At 33.6% G+C, this 17,024-nt stretch overlaps 5 protein-coding genes and 1 pseudogene across 9 annotated transcripts; 5 read left to right on the forward strand and 1 right to left on the reverse strand.

Annotated features, from left to right (window-relative positions):
• Positions 1 to 104: 104 nt before the first annotated feature.
• EMB1692 (Ubiquitin carboxyl-terminal hydrolase family protein) lies at positions 105 to 2,348 on the forward strand. Of its 2 annotated transcripts, XM_020681622.3 has the most exons (3): positions 105 to 354; positions 687 to 790; positions 884 to 2,348. In XM_020681622.3, exons 2-3 carry the CDS (start codon positions 710 to 712, stop codon positions 2,165 to 2,167), a joined length of 1,365 nt encoding a protein of 454 aa, XP_020537281.1. In that variant the 5' UTR covers positions 105 to 354; positions 687 to 709; the 3' UTR covers positions 2,168 to 2,348. The 2 variants fall into 2 exon arrangements, with proteins under 2 accessions (XP_020537281.1, XP_012079161.1); XM_012223771.4 differs by having other exon boundaries at positions 687 to 2,348.
• A 1,188-nt stretch (positions 2,349 to 3,536) lies between these two features.
• On the forward strand, positions 3,537 to 7,383 carry LOC105639650 (meiotically up-regulated protein). Of its 2 annotated transcripts, none has more exons than XM_012223768.4 (7): positions 3,537 to 3,802; positions 3,901 to 3,937; positions 4,375 to 4,460; positions 4,690 to 4,785; positions 5,261 to 5,426; positions 5,520 to 5,679; positions 6,902 to 7,383. In XM_012223768.4, exons 1-7 carry the CDS (start codon positions 3,770 to 3,772, stop codon positions 6,912 to 6,914), a joined length of 591 nt encoding a protein of 196 aa, XP_012079158.1. In that variant the 5' UTR covers positions 3,537 to 3,769; the 3' UTR covers positions 6,915 to 7,383. The 2 variants fall into 2 exon arrangements, with proteins under 2 accessions (XP_012079158.1, XP_012079157.1); XM_012223767.4 differs by having other exon boundaries at positions 3,538 to 3,802; positions 6,962 to 7,383.
• On the reverse strand, positions 7,345 to 9,260 carry LOC105639651 (methyl jasmonate esterase 1). Of its 2 annotated transcripts, XM_012223769.4 has the most exons (3): positions 8,109 to 9,231; positions 7,833 to 7,961; positions 7,345 to 7,734 (listed from the first exon to the last, which is right to left on the reverse strand). In XM_012223769.4, exons 1-3 carry the CDS (start codon positions 8,475 to 8,477, stop codon positions 7,450 to 7,452), a joined length of 783 nt encoding a protein of 260 aa, XP_012079159.1. In that variant the 5' UTR covers positions 8,478 to 9,231; the 3' UTR covers positions 7,345 to 7,449. The 2 variants fall into 2 exon arrangements, with proteins under 2 accessions (XP_012079159.1, XP_012079160.1); XM_012223770.4 differs by lacking the exon at positions 7,833 to 7,961 and having other exon boundaries at positions 8,109 to 9,260.
• A 957-nt stretch (positions 9,261 to 10,217) lies between these two features.
• Positions 10,218 to 11,690, forward strand: LOC105639972 (norfluorocurarine synthase 2). The gene is made up of 3 exons (XM_037635150.2): positions 10,218 to 10,586; positions 10,802 to 10,963; positions 11,047 to 11,690. Exons 1-3 carry the CDS (start codon positions 10,218 to 10,220, stop codon positions 11,326 to 11,328), a joined length of 813 nt encoding a protein of 270 aa, XP_037491078.1. The 3' UTR covers positions 11,329 to 11,690.
• Positions 11,691 to 11,837: 147 nt separating this feature from the next.
• On the forward strand, positions 11,838 to 13,016 carry LOC105639971 (methylesterase 10). Its single transcript, XM_012224177.4, has 3 exons — positions 11,838 to 12,326; positions 12,431 to 12,568; positions 12,689 to 13,016. The coding sequence occupies exons 1-3, from the start codon at positions 11,961 to 11,963 to the stop codon at positions 12,977 to 12,979; spliced, it is 795 nt and encodes a 264-aa protein (XP_012079567.1). The 5' UTR covers positions 11,838 to 11,960; the 3' UTR covers positions 12,980 to 13,016.
• A 148-nt stretch (positions 13,017 to 13,164) lies between these two features.
• LOC105639649 (putative inactive methylesterase 20) lies at positions 13,165 to 16,860 on the forward strand (annotated as a pseudogene). The gene is made up of 3 exons (XR_016320170.1): positions 13,165 to 13,338; positions 14,832 to 15,074; positions 16,486 to 16,860. The product of XR_016320170.1 is annotated as a putative inactive methylesterase 20 (transcript).
• Positions 16,861 to 17,024: the final 164 nt, after the last annotated feature.

Here is a 17,024-nt window from a genome sequence, read left to right on the forward strand (position 1 = left end):
CTCTTTTTTTTTTTTTGCTTAAACGAGCGGTCGTTTAGAGGTGAGAAAGAGGCTACTTTTATTTGTCTGATATTATCGAGCAAGACATACGGTATGCCGCATACCGTATACGAACGACAATTTGTCTTTGGACGAACATATGCAACGTCCCAACATCTTCGAAGAAACGACCTCGTCACTAACAGCGCCAAATCTGGAGCTGTCATTTCATCTTTAATCCTTCCTTACCCTCACTCAGCTTCCCATCGTTCAATCACACTGTAAATCTAAGCCGCAAGCTACACTGGCTATTTAAAAATTGAATATTCAGGTCGGAGTAACTTCACCGGCGTGCCTCATATATCTCATTCTAAGGTAATATATTATCTTGCTTATGCTGGAATTATCAAGTATGACATCCCTCTTAGTCATTGTGCTTAGGCTCTAGAAATTCACTTTTCTCTACTTCTATTTTATAGTTACATTAGATTTATACTTTTCTAGTTTGATGTATGTTTGATTTGTTTATACTGTTCCATTTTCGGTGAAAAGCATCTGTTTCTAGCCCGCACACCATATGTTTGTTATAAAGTCTAAGAGACTTTGTTTGTATATTTTTATAATGCTTTAAATTTGATGCTTTAATTATGGTAGCAGAAAACATCATAAATTTGATTGCTAAAAGATGATTTTATGAAATGGAGCAGATATGATGGAGAAATTATGAAAAATGACGCTTTCTCTATCTCTCCCTTTACAAAACCATTATTCCTCCAATAAGACCAGCTTTCTACCTTACAATCCTTTTAAGGTATCAAGCAATCATTTTCAAACTGTTAAAAAACTCAGTAACATCTCTTTTTCAATCTCTTGTTCGTCTCTAAAAATAGTTCGTGATTCTAAGCTTGACAGGCACGTTGTAAGGCAAAACAAGATTAGGTTTGTCCAAAAGCTTAAAACACTACTACTTTCTAAACCAAAACACTACATCCCACTCCACATTCTTTCAAAATGCAAATCCTACCTTTCCCTCCCTGATCGTCGTTCTATCCGGTCCATGATCCATCGATATCCTTCCATTTTTGAACTCTTCTCAATCCCAACACCACCTTTGCCAATTAATGCAACAAAACCATACTCTCAATTATGTGTTCGTTTAACACCACCTGCAGCAGCACTTGCTGCCGAAGAATTGAAACTCCAATCAGCGATTTCCAACAGCTTGGCTGCTAAACTTCAGAAACTTCTCATGCTCTCTTCCCATCGCAGGCTTATCTTATCAAAGTTGGTTCACCTTGCACCTGACCTTGGCCTCCCCCCTAATTTTCGGTCCCGCCTTTGCAATGACCATCCAGACAAATTCAAAACTGTTGACACTTCCTATGGCCGTGCACTTGAGCTTGTATCATGGGATGCACAACTAGCTATTCCTTTATCTCGCCCTGATGTTTCACTTGGTCTGATAGTAGATAGACCTTTGAAATTCAAGCACCTGACACTTCGTAAGGGGCACAATTTGAAAAGACGTCACCAAGATTTCCTGATCAAGTTCGAAGAATTGCCAGAGGTGTGTCCTTATAGGACCTCTTTGGAAGAATTTTCTAAAAAGTCAATTCTGGCAGAAAAGAGAGCCTGTGCAGTAATAAGAGAGGTGTTGGAGATGACAGTTGAAAGGAGAACTTTAATTGATCATTTAACACATTTCAGAAAGGAATTTGGACTTCCCAACCAGTTAAGGGGAATGATTGCAAGGCATCCCGAGTTGTTCTATGTGAGTTTGAAGGGCCTCAGGAATTCTGTATTCTTAATTGAAGGCTATGATGACAAGGGTATGCTTTTGAAGAAAGATGAAGTTTCTGCTATGAAGGATCAATTGATGAAGCTGGTTAGCAAGTCAAAGAGGATGAGACGAGAGAGGAAAAATGGTACAGTAATGAATAACAGTAACATCAGAGATTCTGATGATGACAGTAGTGACGAATTTGATGACAATGGAGCAGATGTTGATTATGATGATGGTTTTGACAATGTGTTCAAGTCTGAAGATGTAGGTTTTGATTGTGATTTCGGTAATGATGTCGATGAAAGCTATGAGCTTTGGGGTCATGGGCAGAAAAGAGAATTTTGGATCACAGGTTCTAGCTTTGATGATGCAAGTGAGAAAGGACAATCTAGGGAACCTTGGTAGCAAAAGAAGAACACTGTACATCTTTCAGCATTTGCTTGTAGCAGTTTAGTGTCTTTCAACACTACTTGGTATGAGTTTGTGTATATTATGTAATTGATGTGTGTGTTGAAATTAATCAATACTTGAACTTTGAAGCTGGATGATTTAGAACCAAATCAATCATGATTGAAATTGGGGAAAATATTGATTTATTTAATTTTATATTTGAGAACAATTATCAACAACTAGTAGTAAACAGTACTTTATTATCAATTCATTATTAATAATTAATAATTATTTTGTAAACCATTGCATTCTATTATTCTAATCTGGATCTTCATGTTCTTCAACAAAATTCTGTTGATCTTCAATCTTGATTGCTTTATAATATTGTTCGTGTCTCTTATTTTAGCTTTTGTAATAGTTAATTTTCTTTTGTTTAATGTATATTTTAAAAAATAAAAAGAAAGGTAAGCATAAACTGGAAAAAAAAAAAAAAGGGAATCACTAGACCGAAGCTAAATGTGCCTAAATTAGAAATTCTAAAAGGTTCATACAAAAACGAGATTTCACTGTTATAATTAGATGTGATGTTTTATTATTTTTTTTATATTTTATTGGATTCAATTTATGTGCATGTACCTTTCAATTTAAGTTTTGGACATGTTTGAGTTTAATTACTCAAAATTATAAGTTAAGAAATCAATTAGACAAACAAAAATCTCATGAATGTTATTGAATCAATTAAAAAAAAAACTTAGGGACTTAATTGGTACTTAACCCCTTGTTATACTTAAATTTTTACAATAACAATTTAATCTTTAACTTTTGGAACTATAAATAGGGGTACAATTTACGGTTGCCCTTTAGTAACTTATTGAACTAGTTCGTGAGCTTATTGGATCCCTTGAAGTTTCTCTAAAGCTAGCTCATAATATATTACAATTAGGGGGTGTAAGCAAGCAGAGCCAAGTTTGAATCGACCAGACTCAAATCTCGCTTGAAAATCAACAAGTCTAAATATTTTTTTGGCTAGAACTCAACTTGATATTCAAGTTCAGTTCGAAAAATTTTGAATTCAGACTCATCATAAGATTCAAGGCTCAAGTAAGTTTAAAATAAAAATAATAATATTTATATATAAAAGCTCGACGAGCTTTCAAATTAAATATCATTATGCTCAAGCTCGATTTGAGCCAAAATTTTTTGAACTTTTTTCCAGCTGAGCTCGAATAGCTTCCGAACTGAACGGGCTCGGCTCTACACCCCCTAATTATAACATTACAAATTTATATACCTTTTTAGCTCAATATAGTCAAGTGGGGCAATTGAAAAATAATAAATGGTATTATTGAAAAATTTAAAAATCTACACCCATTATAAATAAATAAAACAACAAAAGAAGGGGAAAGAAGGAAGTCACCGTTTCCACAATTAAAAAGAAGCTACGTTTCAATTTTCAAGACAATTCAGATGCTGTATAAATATTACGCTGGAGCTTAACATTCCGATCAGGGGAAGGTCACTACCATACCGTTCACTTAAAGAAGCTCTTCTAGGGTTCTGTTTTCTCTATTATATTTCTTTGTTCATTTTTTTTTTTTTTCTAAAACAAAAAGCATCATGAACTGCGAAATCTGCCAACTGAAAGAACTGGTAAATCATAGCTCTATCTATACTTTTATCTTCAATTTATATATTTATGCTTTCAATTCATTGTTAAATTAGAGATTTTGATCGGGAACCGTTTGTAGGAGGTGGAGCACTTTGAGATACGAGAAGTTCTACGCTGTAAGTGAAAAAAAAAAAAAAAAAATTCGAAATTGGGCTTTCCAAATTTGGAATTTTTCAAGAGACATTAATAATATAGTTTTTATGTCTTTTTGAGTAGTCACTGTTGGTTTGCTTTGTTGCTTGGTCTAAAATATATTTAATCAAGGTTGGTTTTGAAGAGAGTCGTTGCTGCGCATCATTGAAACCTTTTTAATCTTCAAAATTCAGTTCAATTGACGAGGTTAAGTGACTAAAAAAGATTGCAAGTGACGGGGAATTGAAAAAGAATGCTTGGACAATTTAAATTTTCTATACAAGCATTGGTGAAGTTTGGCTGATAGTTGGATGATTAGGTTTCTATAAGTGTTGGCATTTTGTTGTGTTACGTAGTTCATTATATTTTCTGTTTTATCTTTTTTATTATTTCTTAATTGACTAGATGAAATGGATTGCAGGCATATTACATACAATTGTCTTTCATCGTGCTTTAGGTCTTGTCCGTCCAAAGGACATTGATCTGGAACTCTTTGACATTACATATGTAAGTGATTCTAGAATTTCTTTGCTGGATATTATCGTTAGGTGGAAACAGTTATTAGTGTTTCTCAAATGATAGTATTTCTCAAATATAATGTGTTGATAGGAGTACTAGTGATGAGAAAGTGCAGCTTACATGGATGTCATTGTGCACTTTTTATGTCATATTTCTAGTGTTGACAGCTTTTGATGTTTGTCTCTTGTCACTGCTGTCTTTTTCTCTTGTTGCATAGGTGCAATGTGGGGATTTCGAAGTTGAAAAGAAAATAGATGAGAAGATTGAGCAATTCATAAGTTGGGTTGAGAAACATCCGAATAAGAAAAGCCAGGTATTTTTGCCAAATACTTTTTAAGTTAACACGGCATTTAGGTTGTTAGTATATGGATTTTTATCCATGGGCTGGAAAGTGATGGTGACAGTGAGTGGTAATATTCAGTCTCATATGTTTTACAGAATATGTTTAGCACTTGGTGTTGTATGCTGTACTGTATGCAAAAGAATTTATATAATCTGACTCCAACAAGATTAGGATGTTCGTTTGAGTTATGCTGCATTTCCTACATGGCAAGGACACTAGCATTTCAGCCCTTTTTTTATCGTTAAGCATTTTTTAGCATCGCAATGGCACCAAAACTTCAGTGTTTGCATATTTTAGCATGCTTCATCTTGTGCATAGCCATGATTGGTAATGTTTGACTTTCATAATTGTTTTATGTACCGTCATTTGATCTTTTCGGTGAATTAGCAATTTTGTAATTTTATGTGATTTTTGTCTTGTTTTTCACGTCTGAGTTACAATGCAGATATGCTTATCCTTTTATGAAGTGAAAAGCAAACAGCCTTCGTGGTTCAAAAACAAAATTGAACGGCTTTGTTGGGAACAGTGGTATGTCAATTTGAATGTGACTCAACACCGAAAAGCACATTCTGGAAAGTCCCATCATTCTAAAGGAGCGGTTGATCCAGAAGGTAATATCTATGCTGCACATGCTTAACCATCTTAAAGCGAAAGTTCCTTGCTTTATTTTCTTTTGATATTTATGTTTTCACTTTATCTTATAGAGAGTGTGTCCGAGGAGAGGGGTGTTCGTAGGGCAGCACTTGAAGCCTCTCTTCGTGAGGTTTTGTTCCAGATAATAAAATTTGTGAATGAGAAAAAAGATCATGTCCCCCCGATATCTGACGGTGTCATATATTTTCCTTATGAAATTACCATTCCGAGGTCAGTTATTCTTAATTCTGTTCTCGCCTTGTAATGCATATTAATCTTGGGTGCGTCAAGTTAATTGACAGTGCATGTTGTGTTGGATGAAGCCATTTTTGGTAGTCTTTAGAAGTTTGCTGCTTTTGCTTGTTGGTAGTTCGTTAATTTTGTGATTGCTGGCCAAGTTAAAGTAGTTAGGTGTTGGAAATTTTGTGTCAGTCGTTCGTTGTTGTCTAATCAAGATTCGAGGCGTGAATCAAAATCATGATTTGTTAATGAAGAATCAATTGATCATAAGATTCAATATTCTCAGGATTCCAAATCAATTAAAAATGATATCTGTACATTTAAAACTATATATAAAATATCAAAATCTGAAATCGAAATGTAATTTTCATCATAATTGATAAAGTAAATACACATTGCCAATTAACAATAAATTGATGGTAAAAGTATTGTAACCTAGTGCTTCACAATACCTAAAATAATTAAGTAATAATGCGTACATGGAGGTGGCAGTGGGTGGGATGGGCTATTGAGATGCTATCTTGTGCGTGGGATGAACAGTCAATGGCGATGCGCCATTGAAAGAGTCATAACTAAATCAATATGGCTTTTCATGTGGTTGAATGAAAAGAGGCATTAATTTGGCTTGAGGCTTAGAAATTTGAAGTGAAATCGAGTGTTATAACATGGCCAATAGCCACCAAATTACTGTTGGATTACCTTCAAGAAAACCGACCTGGAAAAGGCTTCTGAGAATGGTAGGATTTATAACATCATCTAGTGTCTGTGCTTTTCAGAAGCGTGGTTAATGCTTAGGCTTTTTATGTTCTGCTCACTGGATCTTTCTCCTTGCGTGATTGCTGGCTTAAAAGAAGTTTTAGTTTTCAATTTCCAAGCCATCCCGAAACTTACTTGACCAATAGATCATTATGGGATACAAGGGGACACTGACTAATGTATGTTATGAACAAGCAAATCATACAAGTAACGATTGAAAGGCAGACCTACTACCACTCTTTACCTGCTAACCAAAACTATTTAACCTCCGTTTTTAGTTGAGCTAGCAAGTTGACTCGTTAGGGAGATGTATTAAGCCTGTAATCACAGCATTTAGTTTCACCTTTAGTAATAAGCTAAAGTTGTTTGTGTGCTAATTGCATAGTATGGTAGTTTGACTACCCTTGACGTCCTTGTTCTGTTAATGAGAAATTGCTGTGTCGCTATTTTCTGTTAGGAAAATTCTCTGAAGCTCATGATTAGACTGCTGAGTTAACATTATACTTCCATTACTCAGTTCATCGGATTCTGCATTTGGGATGGACATGATTAAGAGGATGCTACAGACAGGGCATCCAACCATGCTCAGCTGATTACAATTATTGGCGCCTGAACTATTTCATCAACTCTAAGATTTGGCAAGGGGGTTATTCTATTCATGTTGTCTTGATACCTGTATATTAGTGGCCTTGTGCAGAAGGAAGCTACACGGGGATCAAAGCTTGATTTGAATCTGAGAAAAAGCGACAGCTAGGTGCATTTTCAGTTGCATATCTTTGTAAATATTATCTTTTTGCATCTTTTTGGGGACCCCCATTTACCCATTTTGTTTTTTCTCTTGTGGTGCTTAAGTTGCCCTTTTATGTACTAGATTGATTCTAATTCTATATACCAAAAATGTTTGCTTAGTGATAATAAATCAGTTATTATTGATTGTTATTTTCCACATGTAAACAGAATTGTATGAAATTATTCTCTAAACATGATTCAACAAATAAATAAGATTCAGAAGTATTTCTTGGCAATGTCTTCAAGGCAAGAACAGAAGTCCTGTGGTCTTGAAATCATGAGCATGTGATCAGAATCAGAGATAACCATAATCTCATTAGGTGGATTTTTTTGGACCATCCATCTTTGGAAATCTTCACTGTAAACCTTATCTTGGCCACACACTATAAAAATTCTACTAACTGATCCAAACTTTTCCTTGGTCAACACTGCTTCATTTTGTACAGCAGCAATATTATGCAAAGGATGAGGTCTTATTAACATCATTGCAAGCATTAGATCCTGTTTAGAAAGGAAAAAAGAATGTAAAGAGTAAGAAAATTTAGCAGAAAAATAGTAATTATACAAAATATAAAATATAATGGAGATAATATTCTTACTTCTGGCGGTGAGAGTTGATACAATTGGGTTGACAAGCAGTTAGGCCCAGATAATAGGGAGGTTGGGGGGTGGTCGGGCCCATTATCAAACTTAAATTTTGTGTCCATTGGATCAAATGTCTTGCTAAACTGCAGATTTTTCCACTTATATAATTATAATTAAGAAGAATATTTATATATATTTTTTAAGTATTGGGGATGATTTATTTTTAATAAGATTGAAGAATAAATTTAATAAAATATGCTGAAATTAATCTCTGTACAATATAGACATACCTTTTCTCTTGCACTGGTATAGCTGAGGTCAGGTCCTGGCATGATAGCTGAAGCAAAAATTGCAGCTGAAATTTTCTCCGGAAACCTTTCCATGGCAATAGATATGCTAAGACCACCAAAACTGTGACCAACTAAAATCACCTTCTCTTCTTGTGGTGAAGACATCATGAATTCCATCAACGGCTCAAAATAATCCGATATTGATTGAATCTCACTGACTTGCTTTGGATGAACACCAGATGCAGCCATGTCTAGAGCTGTAACTTTGTGACCTGCTGATTTTAAAAGAGTAGCTACTTTATACCAACACCACGCTCCAAGACCGGCTCCATGTACTAACACAAAATGCCTCTGCTTCATCTCCTCCATTTTCTATTTGGCTTCCTGTTAGAGAAATTCTTGGGATACGAAGACTTCTTTTGTGTTGACAGGGTCGTTAGTCTTGCCGAAGCTGAACTTCTACCATTTCGTAAACCCAGGAAAAAATAAAAAAAGAAAGAGATAATCTATGGCTTAGAAAAAGGTTTGGCTGTGGAGAAGAAATAAAGATTTCCTCTCGTTTTGATCTTTTCCGTTGCTCTCGACAACCGAACCAAAGCCATGAAGAACCCACATTTCAAGAAAATAATACACTCATCTCCGTTAAGTGCCTCCGTAAGTTAATAAGAAGAATATTTAATTAATGCATCTGCAGAACAAGAAATATATTTATGTGCGAGGAGAATACAGATAAGAGGATTCCTTCTTCAATCACAGATTTTCAAGCGCACAAAACCAGAGGCAAGTAATTAATTAAAGCCAAGTTTATCTCTGAACGAGTATGAACAGCCCCAGGGCCAACATCAGCAGCAAAGCAAGAAGGAAGAATCGAGAAGCCGCCGCCCTAATCAAAAGCAGAAACCCTAAAAATAGAACACAACATTTTCTATTTATATTAAACCCATACACATACCCGTTTCACTTAACCCAAACCCATGTAACAAACCCAACTAACCCATTAACCCAAATTGTACAGCTGTGATTCTGTTACAACAGTCAGTATACAATACAGTAGGCTCTAGAGTAAGCAAATACAGCACACTTGTAAATATAAATAGTATTCATTGTACAGACTCCATGATACAAGAAGAAATATACTGTTTTCTTCATTCTATTCGTTTTCTGTTCAATCTCAATTAAAGCATTTTCAGATTAATTAATTAAATATAGTGATGTGGGTTTGCAGGATCTCGAACTAGGCAAGATGTTTGATTAAGAATATGAACCTTAAGAGTTAAGAAAGCTGGTGCCGTGGTCATGCTTTCGAAGCCTAAGGAGGTTTTGTCTATGGTTGGAGGAAATTGCTGTAAATAGGCTGAGAGTGAAAAGCATATGTTATGCAAATAACATGCGATTAGTGATATTATTTGCTTTTTTCCACAATAATATTAATAACATTTTTTTTCTAATTAAGACTCATTTTGTATTAATTATATTAAGAGAAGAAAGAGTTGAAGAGAACAAATCAGTTGATTATACAAATAAAACTAGTAAGCAAGTTGAGTTAGCTTTTTTTGACAAAGTATGAGAGATGATTAAATTTCTACATATGAAGCCAGGGTTAGATAATTGATTAGGATTTGTGAAATAAAAATCTTGAAAAGTCTCTCATTTTGTATTATATAGTATATATTTTTTTTCTTCTTGAATTGCATTTTTTTTTTCTGGTCAACTATATCATATCATATACTAATAATTAATAATATTGTCAATCAAGTGGTGGAAAAATTAAAATTTTCATTTTCGATAGGAGTGAAAGGTTTTGAATTTAATCTCCTCGATTCCAATAGTTTTTACCCTACTGTCGTTTCGACTCATTTGTTTTCACAATAAATAAACAAAAATTAATAATATTAATATGGTGGCTAACGGGTAGAGATCGCAAAATAAGACAAAATGTCAAAATAAAGGAATCAAAGCAAAAAGAAAATGGAATCATAAAATAAAATAATGAAGTAAACTTTTTTTTTTTTTTAAATTTACAAATCTTTAGCTGGCAACTATGGGAAATTGACCAATATAAAAATTGTTCGTTAGATTATTCCAACTCACAATTAATTAAGAGTAGAAATGGAGAAAAAGGGAAAGAAACACTTTATTTTGGTTCATGGGGCTTGTCATGGAGCTTGGTGCTGGTACAAGATAGCGCACTTGCTAAAGTCAGATGGCCACCAAGTCACTGCTTTGGACCTTGGTGCTTGTGGGGTCAACCCTAAGAAACTAGAAGAGGTTACCTCCTTTTCTGAATATGTGAAACCACTAATGGAGGTCATGGCCTCACTTTCTTCAGATGAGAAGATTATTTTGGTTGGTCATAGCTTTGGTGGGTTTAGCATTTCTTTTGCTATGGAGAAATTTCCTGCGAAGATCTTGGTAGCAGTTTTTGTCACAGCATATATGCCTAACTGTAAAAACCCACCTGCAACTCTCATAGGAGAAGTAAATTTCCCGATATATTTCTATAGTTTTGATATTATAATTGAGTTTTGTCAAAAGATATTATTTCTTGATATTAATTGCTCATATATCAATTGATGATAATTTGAAAGCTGACCACTATCATACAAGTTTCGTGTAGCACATGTTGGGCAACAGCTTTTGAGGTAGTTTTTTTTGTAGTTTTGACTAAATTAGTAATTGTCTTTTGAAACCAGTTCTTCAAGTGGTCTCCAGTGGAATCCCTATATGATTGTCGGCTCTATTTCACCCATGGCCTAGAAAACCCACCAACTTCCTCTTCCTTTGGGCCAGAGTACCTGACCAACATGCTCTATCTGCAATGTCCACAAGAGGAAAGTTTCCTAATACCAAATGGTGTTTCAATCATTTACAAAAAAAAAAAAAAGGCCTTTTTCAGCATTTTAATTACTAAAAATTGAGATGCTAATGATTGATACAGGACTTGGAGTTAGGCAAAATGCTGGTAAGACCTACTGGGGTTTTTGGGGATGATTTGAGTAAGGAGTCTGATTTAACCGAAGCGAATTTCGGATCGGTAAACCGGATTTTTGTGTTCTGTGAAGGAGATGTGGTGATGAAGGAGGGATTTCAGAAGTGGTTGATTGCAAATAGCCCACCAAATGAAGTGAAAGTTATTAGTGAAGCTGCCCATATGGTTATGCTCTCTAAGCCTAAAGAACTTTGCCAATGTTTATTGGATATTGCAGACAAATTTACTTAACACAAAATTTTTAATTAAGGTCTTAACGAGGATTTCTCTATTCTTGTGGTTTCAATTTCAAATCTTGGAATATCAGTTGATTAATTTTTGTTAATATTTCAGATAATTTTGATTTTTTTTTTTTTTATTCTTTTAGAGAAATATATTCACACATCTTTCGAAAGAAGAGAAAAGGAAGAAAGGAACTATTGTAAAACAAAAAATAGTCTCTCCATGTGTTCTGTTTGATAGTGACAAAGTGTTAGGAATTCCTGACATGGAAAGGTCACTAAGAGGTTGAAAGTTAAGAAAGGAAGAAAAAGTGAGAGAAAAAAAAAAAAAAACATTATGTTTACTACTTTACTTCATTCAATGAATAACTTGACACCTCTAACTTTATATCATTAGGCTGACAAATTCAGGATGATCAGAGTATAAAAGTCAATTTACAGTAAAATTATTACTGCTCTAAAAGATTAGGTGAAATTGAAGATTAGACTCAACATATTTTATATATACTTCTAGCCTCTGGCCTCTGTATATATTTTATATACTTCTAGCGAATAACCTCTAACCTCCGTTAAATCATTCCACTTTAATCAAGAAGAAAAAAGATCAAGTCTTTTAGACAACATAAAAATAGTTAGCTAGGAATGAAGACTAACAAGAAACACTTCGTATTGGTTCATGGATCTTGCCATGGTGCTTGGTGCTGGTACAAGCTTGTGCCTCTTCTAAAATTAGCTGGCCTCCAAGTTACTCCTTTAGATCTTGGAGCTTCCGGTATCAACACTAAGCAAATAGAAGGCCTCAGCTTCTTTTCTGATTATATTCAACCATTATTCGAATTCATGGCTTCTCTTCCTCAAGAAGAAAAAGTTATCTTAGTTGGTCATAGCTATGGCGGCCTTGCTTTGTCTTTAGCAATGGAGAATTTTCCAGAGAAAATTTTGGTTGCAGTTTTTGTAACTGCATATTTGCCAAATTCTATTGATCCACCTGCAACTTTAGTACAAGAAGTAAAATATTCTTGATCTTTTTTCATTAATTTTTTTGGATTCTTGAAAATCTATTAGACTAATACAATTATATATTTTTCTTGGGTTTTCTTTTTGTTAAACAGTTTTTCAAGAGAACACCAGCAGAATCACTTTTAGATTGCCAATTAAATTTCCAGGAAGGCCAAGAAAACCTACTAATCTCAGCTATTTTTGGGCCTAAATATTTGGAAAGCATGATGTATCACAACTGCCAACCGGAGGCAAGTATCTAAAGCTATAATATAAAATGTGCATTTTGCAAGTATCTAAAGCTGTAAAATGTGCATTTCACAATCATATATATACATATAATATGTAATTAATTCTTTAATCTCCGGCAGGATTTGGAATTAGCTAAAATGGTAATCAGGCCTTTCAAATTTTTCTTAGAAGATTTAGCCAAAGAATCTTTGCTAAGTGAAGCCAAATATGGATCCATAAAAAGGGTTTTTGTATTGTGCAAGGAAGATAGAGTGATGAAAGAGGAATTCGTGCAATGGATGATTGAAAACAGCCCAGCTGATGAAGTGAAAATTATTGATGGAGCTGACCATATGGTCATGCTCTCCAAAACACAAGAGCTATGCAAAATTTTCCAAGAAATTGCAGTCAAGTATCAGAGATGCAATTAGAATATTATTTATTATTATATCCTTCATTTTTCTTTTCCTTGTTCATGATTTGATAGTTTTTTTTTTTTTTATTCATGAGAGAGATATGTAATAGGTATTTGAAATAAAAGACTACCATAGGTAAGTTCATAACAAAAGGCCAAAAATTTGTGGAAGTCGTGTTTCATGTGAAAAGGAAAGAAAATACACGGCTGCCATATTTTGACCTACCCTACAATAATTATATCTGCAGACAGCGAGGCCAACTGTGATATAATCATGGATGCTACCAAGAAATACGGAGAAATAAAATGGAGAAATCAAAGCACTTTGTTTTGGTTCATGGGATTTGCCATGGAGCCTGGTGCTGGTTCAAGATTGTTGAGATGCTCAAGGCATGCATCTGGTCACAGAGTCACAGCTCTGGATCTTTGTGGCCTCCTTGCCTGAAGAAGAAGAAGAAGAAGAAGAAGAGAAGGTGATATTACTGGGTCATAGTTATGGAGGCATGGGCATTTCTCTACCCATGGAAAGTAATTTTAATTGGGTCATAATAAAAAAAATTATAATAATTTTGAAATGATAAAATAAATTGTTTTTATATTTTTTTTTTCGGGATCTCCATTTATTTCGAAATTACTCTTTTTTTTTTTTTTCTAAGTTGAAAAACTAAAAATTATAGTTAGATAATTATTAAAAGAAAAAGGATACTTCGAAAGAAAGAAGAAGAATTCTTCCAAAGGTAATTCGCACAAGAATTATCCTAACCAATAAAATTTATACTAAATCTATAAAATTTAGCTTTTAGAAATGAAGTGAATATTTTTATTTACACTAAATATGAAAATACAAAATTTATTTATACTCATTAAAATCAATATGGTTTTCAATTTTTGGCAGTCAGTTCTTCAAGTGGACACCAATAGATTCCCTGTTGGTGTTGGAGTTGGGAGTTCTGTTTTGATGATATCAGCATTGTCATTTACAGGTGAGTGCAGAATTTCTTCTCTTTGGCCGATATTCAAGAAAATGAATTATTAATTCACGCTACTCTTTTTGGACCAGCAAGAGCTAAATTCAAAACGACAGATTTTTTCAAAACACTCAATTTTAACCAAAGAAGGTTAAAGATATTGAGAATGCAATATTACAAATATTAATTAATGTAGAAAAAGGGAGTTAGGTGTTTGTCTCTGATGTCAGAATTAGTCTCAAATCTAATCGAACCTATATAAACAGAATAGATTGAAATTTTTTAAATGTAATTAAATCAAATTGAATACTGTGTAGAATGGAATAGAACTGATAGAGCTACTGTCAATGGAGTATGAGACACAAAGCGGTTGTAAAGCTATTAATTTTTCGTTTGGTTACAAAAGGGTGGGAGCTAAGCTCCGACACAACGAGAGACAAACTCTGGGATTTGAAATCCCAACTATTATTTTCAATAGTACATCGCACATGTCTAAATTATGAATGCCCATCTCCACTGCCCACATATATACATCTTTCCCTTTCAAATCACTTATCCTTCTACGTAAAATGTGCTACTTGTAAAGCCATGTGGGACTACATACATTCAGACATGATGATTGAAAATAATCGTATTGAAGAAGTGATCAAGATTGGAGGACCCAACTGTCGCCCTGTCTCACTCAAATTGCTGATAATTTTCCATTGATTTCATGAAAAATTGACTCGTGATAGGCATAAAAAGTTATAAAAGAAAAAGATCCTATATGGTGTTTATATATTATATATGTAATTAAATATATATTGTTTGTTGAATATATGATTTGGAATTGGAAAAAATGTTAGTAAAATGGGTAGTTCTCGAAAGATTTGGCCAAACAATCCCTGGTGCTGGTACAAGTTGAAGCCACTCATTGAATCCGCTGGCCACCGTGTCACAGCCCAATGACTTGGCGGCTTCTGGCGTCCACATGAAGGCAATTCAAGAAATTCAGACTCTTGGTGATTACACGAAGCCTTTGTTAGAGTGTTTGGTGGACTGAATTTGGCTCTGGATAATTTTCCAGAAAAGATTTCTGTTGCTGTGTTCTTGACTGCTTTCTTGCCGGATTCAGTACACCGGCCATCATTTGTCTTGGAAAAGGTACGTGTTTCTTTAATTAGCACGCGTAGAAGGTGCTGGAGATGTTAGGACATTAACTCTCTATCCTATAACTGTTATTGCATAATTTGCTTGGGCATAAAACAGAGCAGGTCTAATAATCAATTGATAGGCACTAATCAATTGTTTCTTTTAACTGTACAAAGAGTGAGATAGAATGATATAGATAATTTCTCCCTTAATTAGAGTTCCCATGAATACTAAATTAGAATACAATTTATGGGTGGTTCACTTTTTTAATCATGGATATACCCAGAACATGTCATTTTTCACTGTACCAAATCACCAATAAAAATATTTTTATTATTATATTCAAAGTAATCACAAACCCACAAATCCAATTGTCTATGGCTCGTTTATGGACCAAACTAATAATAAAAAAATTTTAAAATTGTTTTCAATTTATCTTTTTTTTTTCCTCACTAAATGGTAAAAAGAAAAAAATATTTTTTGTTGTTTCCATCATGGGCAAAATCTAGATAAGTTGATGGGAAAATGGATTAGCTTGTTTCTCTTATTTTCCTCTAAACATAACTAAACTACTTACTTTACTACTTTAATATTAACCATAATATTATTGATTTGGGATAGATTCTTGAAAATACTAAATTTTTCGTGATATCTTTAATTTTAATAAATTTTGTTTGTTTGCATATCAAAAAAAATATATATATATATTGGCTAAGTCAACACAACTATATACTATCTCCATTCCATAATACTTATCACATTTGAGAAAATAGTTTATTTCAAAATACTTGCCACATTTGTGATTTCAAGGAGTACTAAAATTTTTTCCATGTTTACCCTTTGTATATGACCAATAATTATTATTTCAATTTAATGATTTTCTTAGACAATTAGTATCAAATTAAATGTAATATAGTCAATTTATTCAATAATTTATTATAACTTAGATAAATTTAATGATTTTTTTAAATGACGTGAAATTCTAAACGTGAAAAATACTATGGAAGAGAGAAATTAATTTTTAAAGAGAAAGCCATTAACTACCAATTTTGGACAGAAGTCTCCACATAGAGTATCAAACTCCATAAATAAGTTGAGACATTTTCTGTTTTTGATAGTAAAATTTGAGCTCATTACCACATGTTTGTTTCTTTAAGTACAGTACAAAGAAAGGACCCCAAGTGAGGCATGGTTGGACAAACAATTTCAGCCCTACAGCAGCTCTTAACCACATCTTTTGACAATGTTTTTTGGTCCCAAAATTCTTATCCTCCAAGCTCTATCAGCTGACACCGATTGAGGCCTTTTTCTTTCTGTCCTTCTTTTGTTTTCATGTTAAAGAGTCTATGTCTTCTTTTGTTCATATCTTTATAAAAGGGCCACAAAAATCTAATCGAATTTCAAAATTTGCATGTTCTTGAAGGATCTTGAGTTGGCAAAGATTTTGGCAAGACCACCATCATTGTTTCAACATGATTTGTCAATGGCAAAAGAATTCTCAAGTGAAGGACATGGATCTGTTAGAAAAGTGTATATTATATGCGAAGAAGACAAGGCAATACCTAAAGAATTTCAAGAATGGATGATTGAAAATAATCCTGTTGAAGAAGTGATCAAGATGGAAGGAGTAGATCATATGCCCACGTTTTGCAAACCATAGCAACTGTGTAACTGTCTCTCTCAAATTGCTGATAAACATGCTTAAAAATATTTAGAGAGCCTTTGTTTAATATTATTATATGCTAATACTATTAAATATTAATTAGGGTCATTATAATAAAAGATTGTGTTGGTATCATTAGATATTGTTATTAATTTAACTTTTGTCAAGATTTGGTTCAGTAATTACTGTAATCTAACTTTTCACCCTCCCCTATAATAATTTTCTAGCTGTAGTAATACTGAATATTGCATATGTTCTTGAAGAACTTGTATGTATACAATGAAGAAGAAGAAGAAGAA

Source organism: Jatropha curcas, chromosome 3 (genome assembly GCF_041381405.1).
Source record: "Jatropha curcas cultivar XTBG-Jc1 chromosome 3, XTBG_Jcur_1.0, whole genome shotgun sequence".
Taxonomy (NCBI): Eukaryota; Viridiplantae; Streptophyta; class Magnoliopsida; order Malpighiales; family Euphorbiaceae; genus Jatropha; species Jatropha curcas.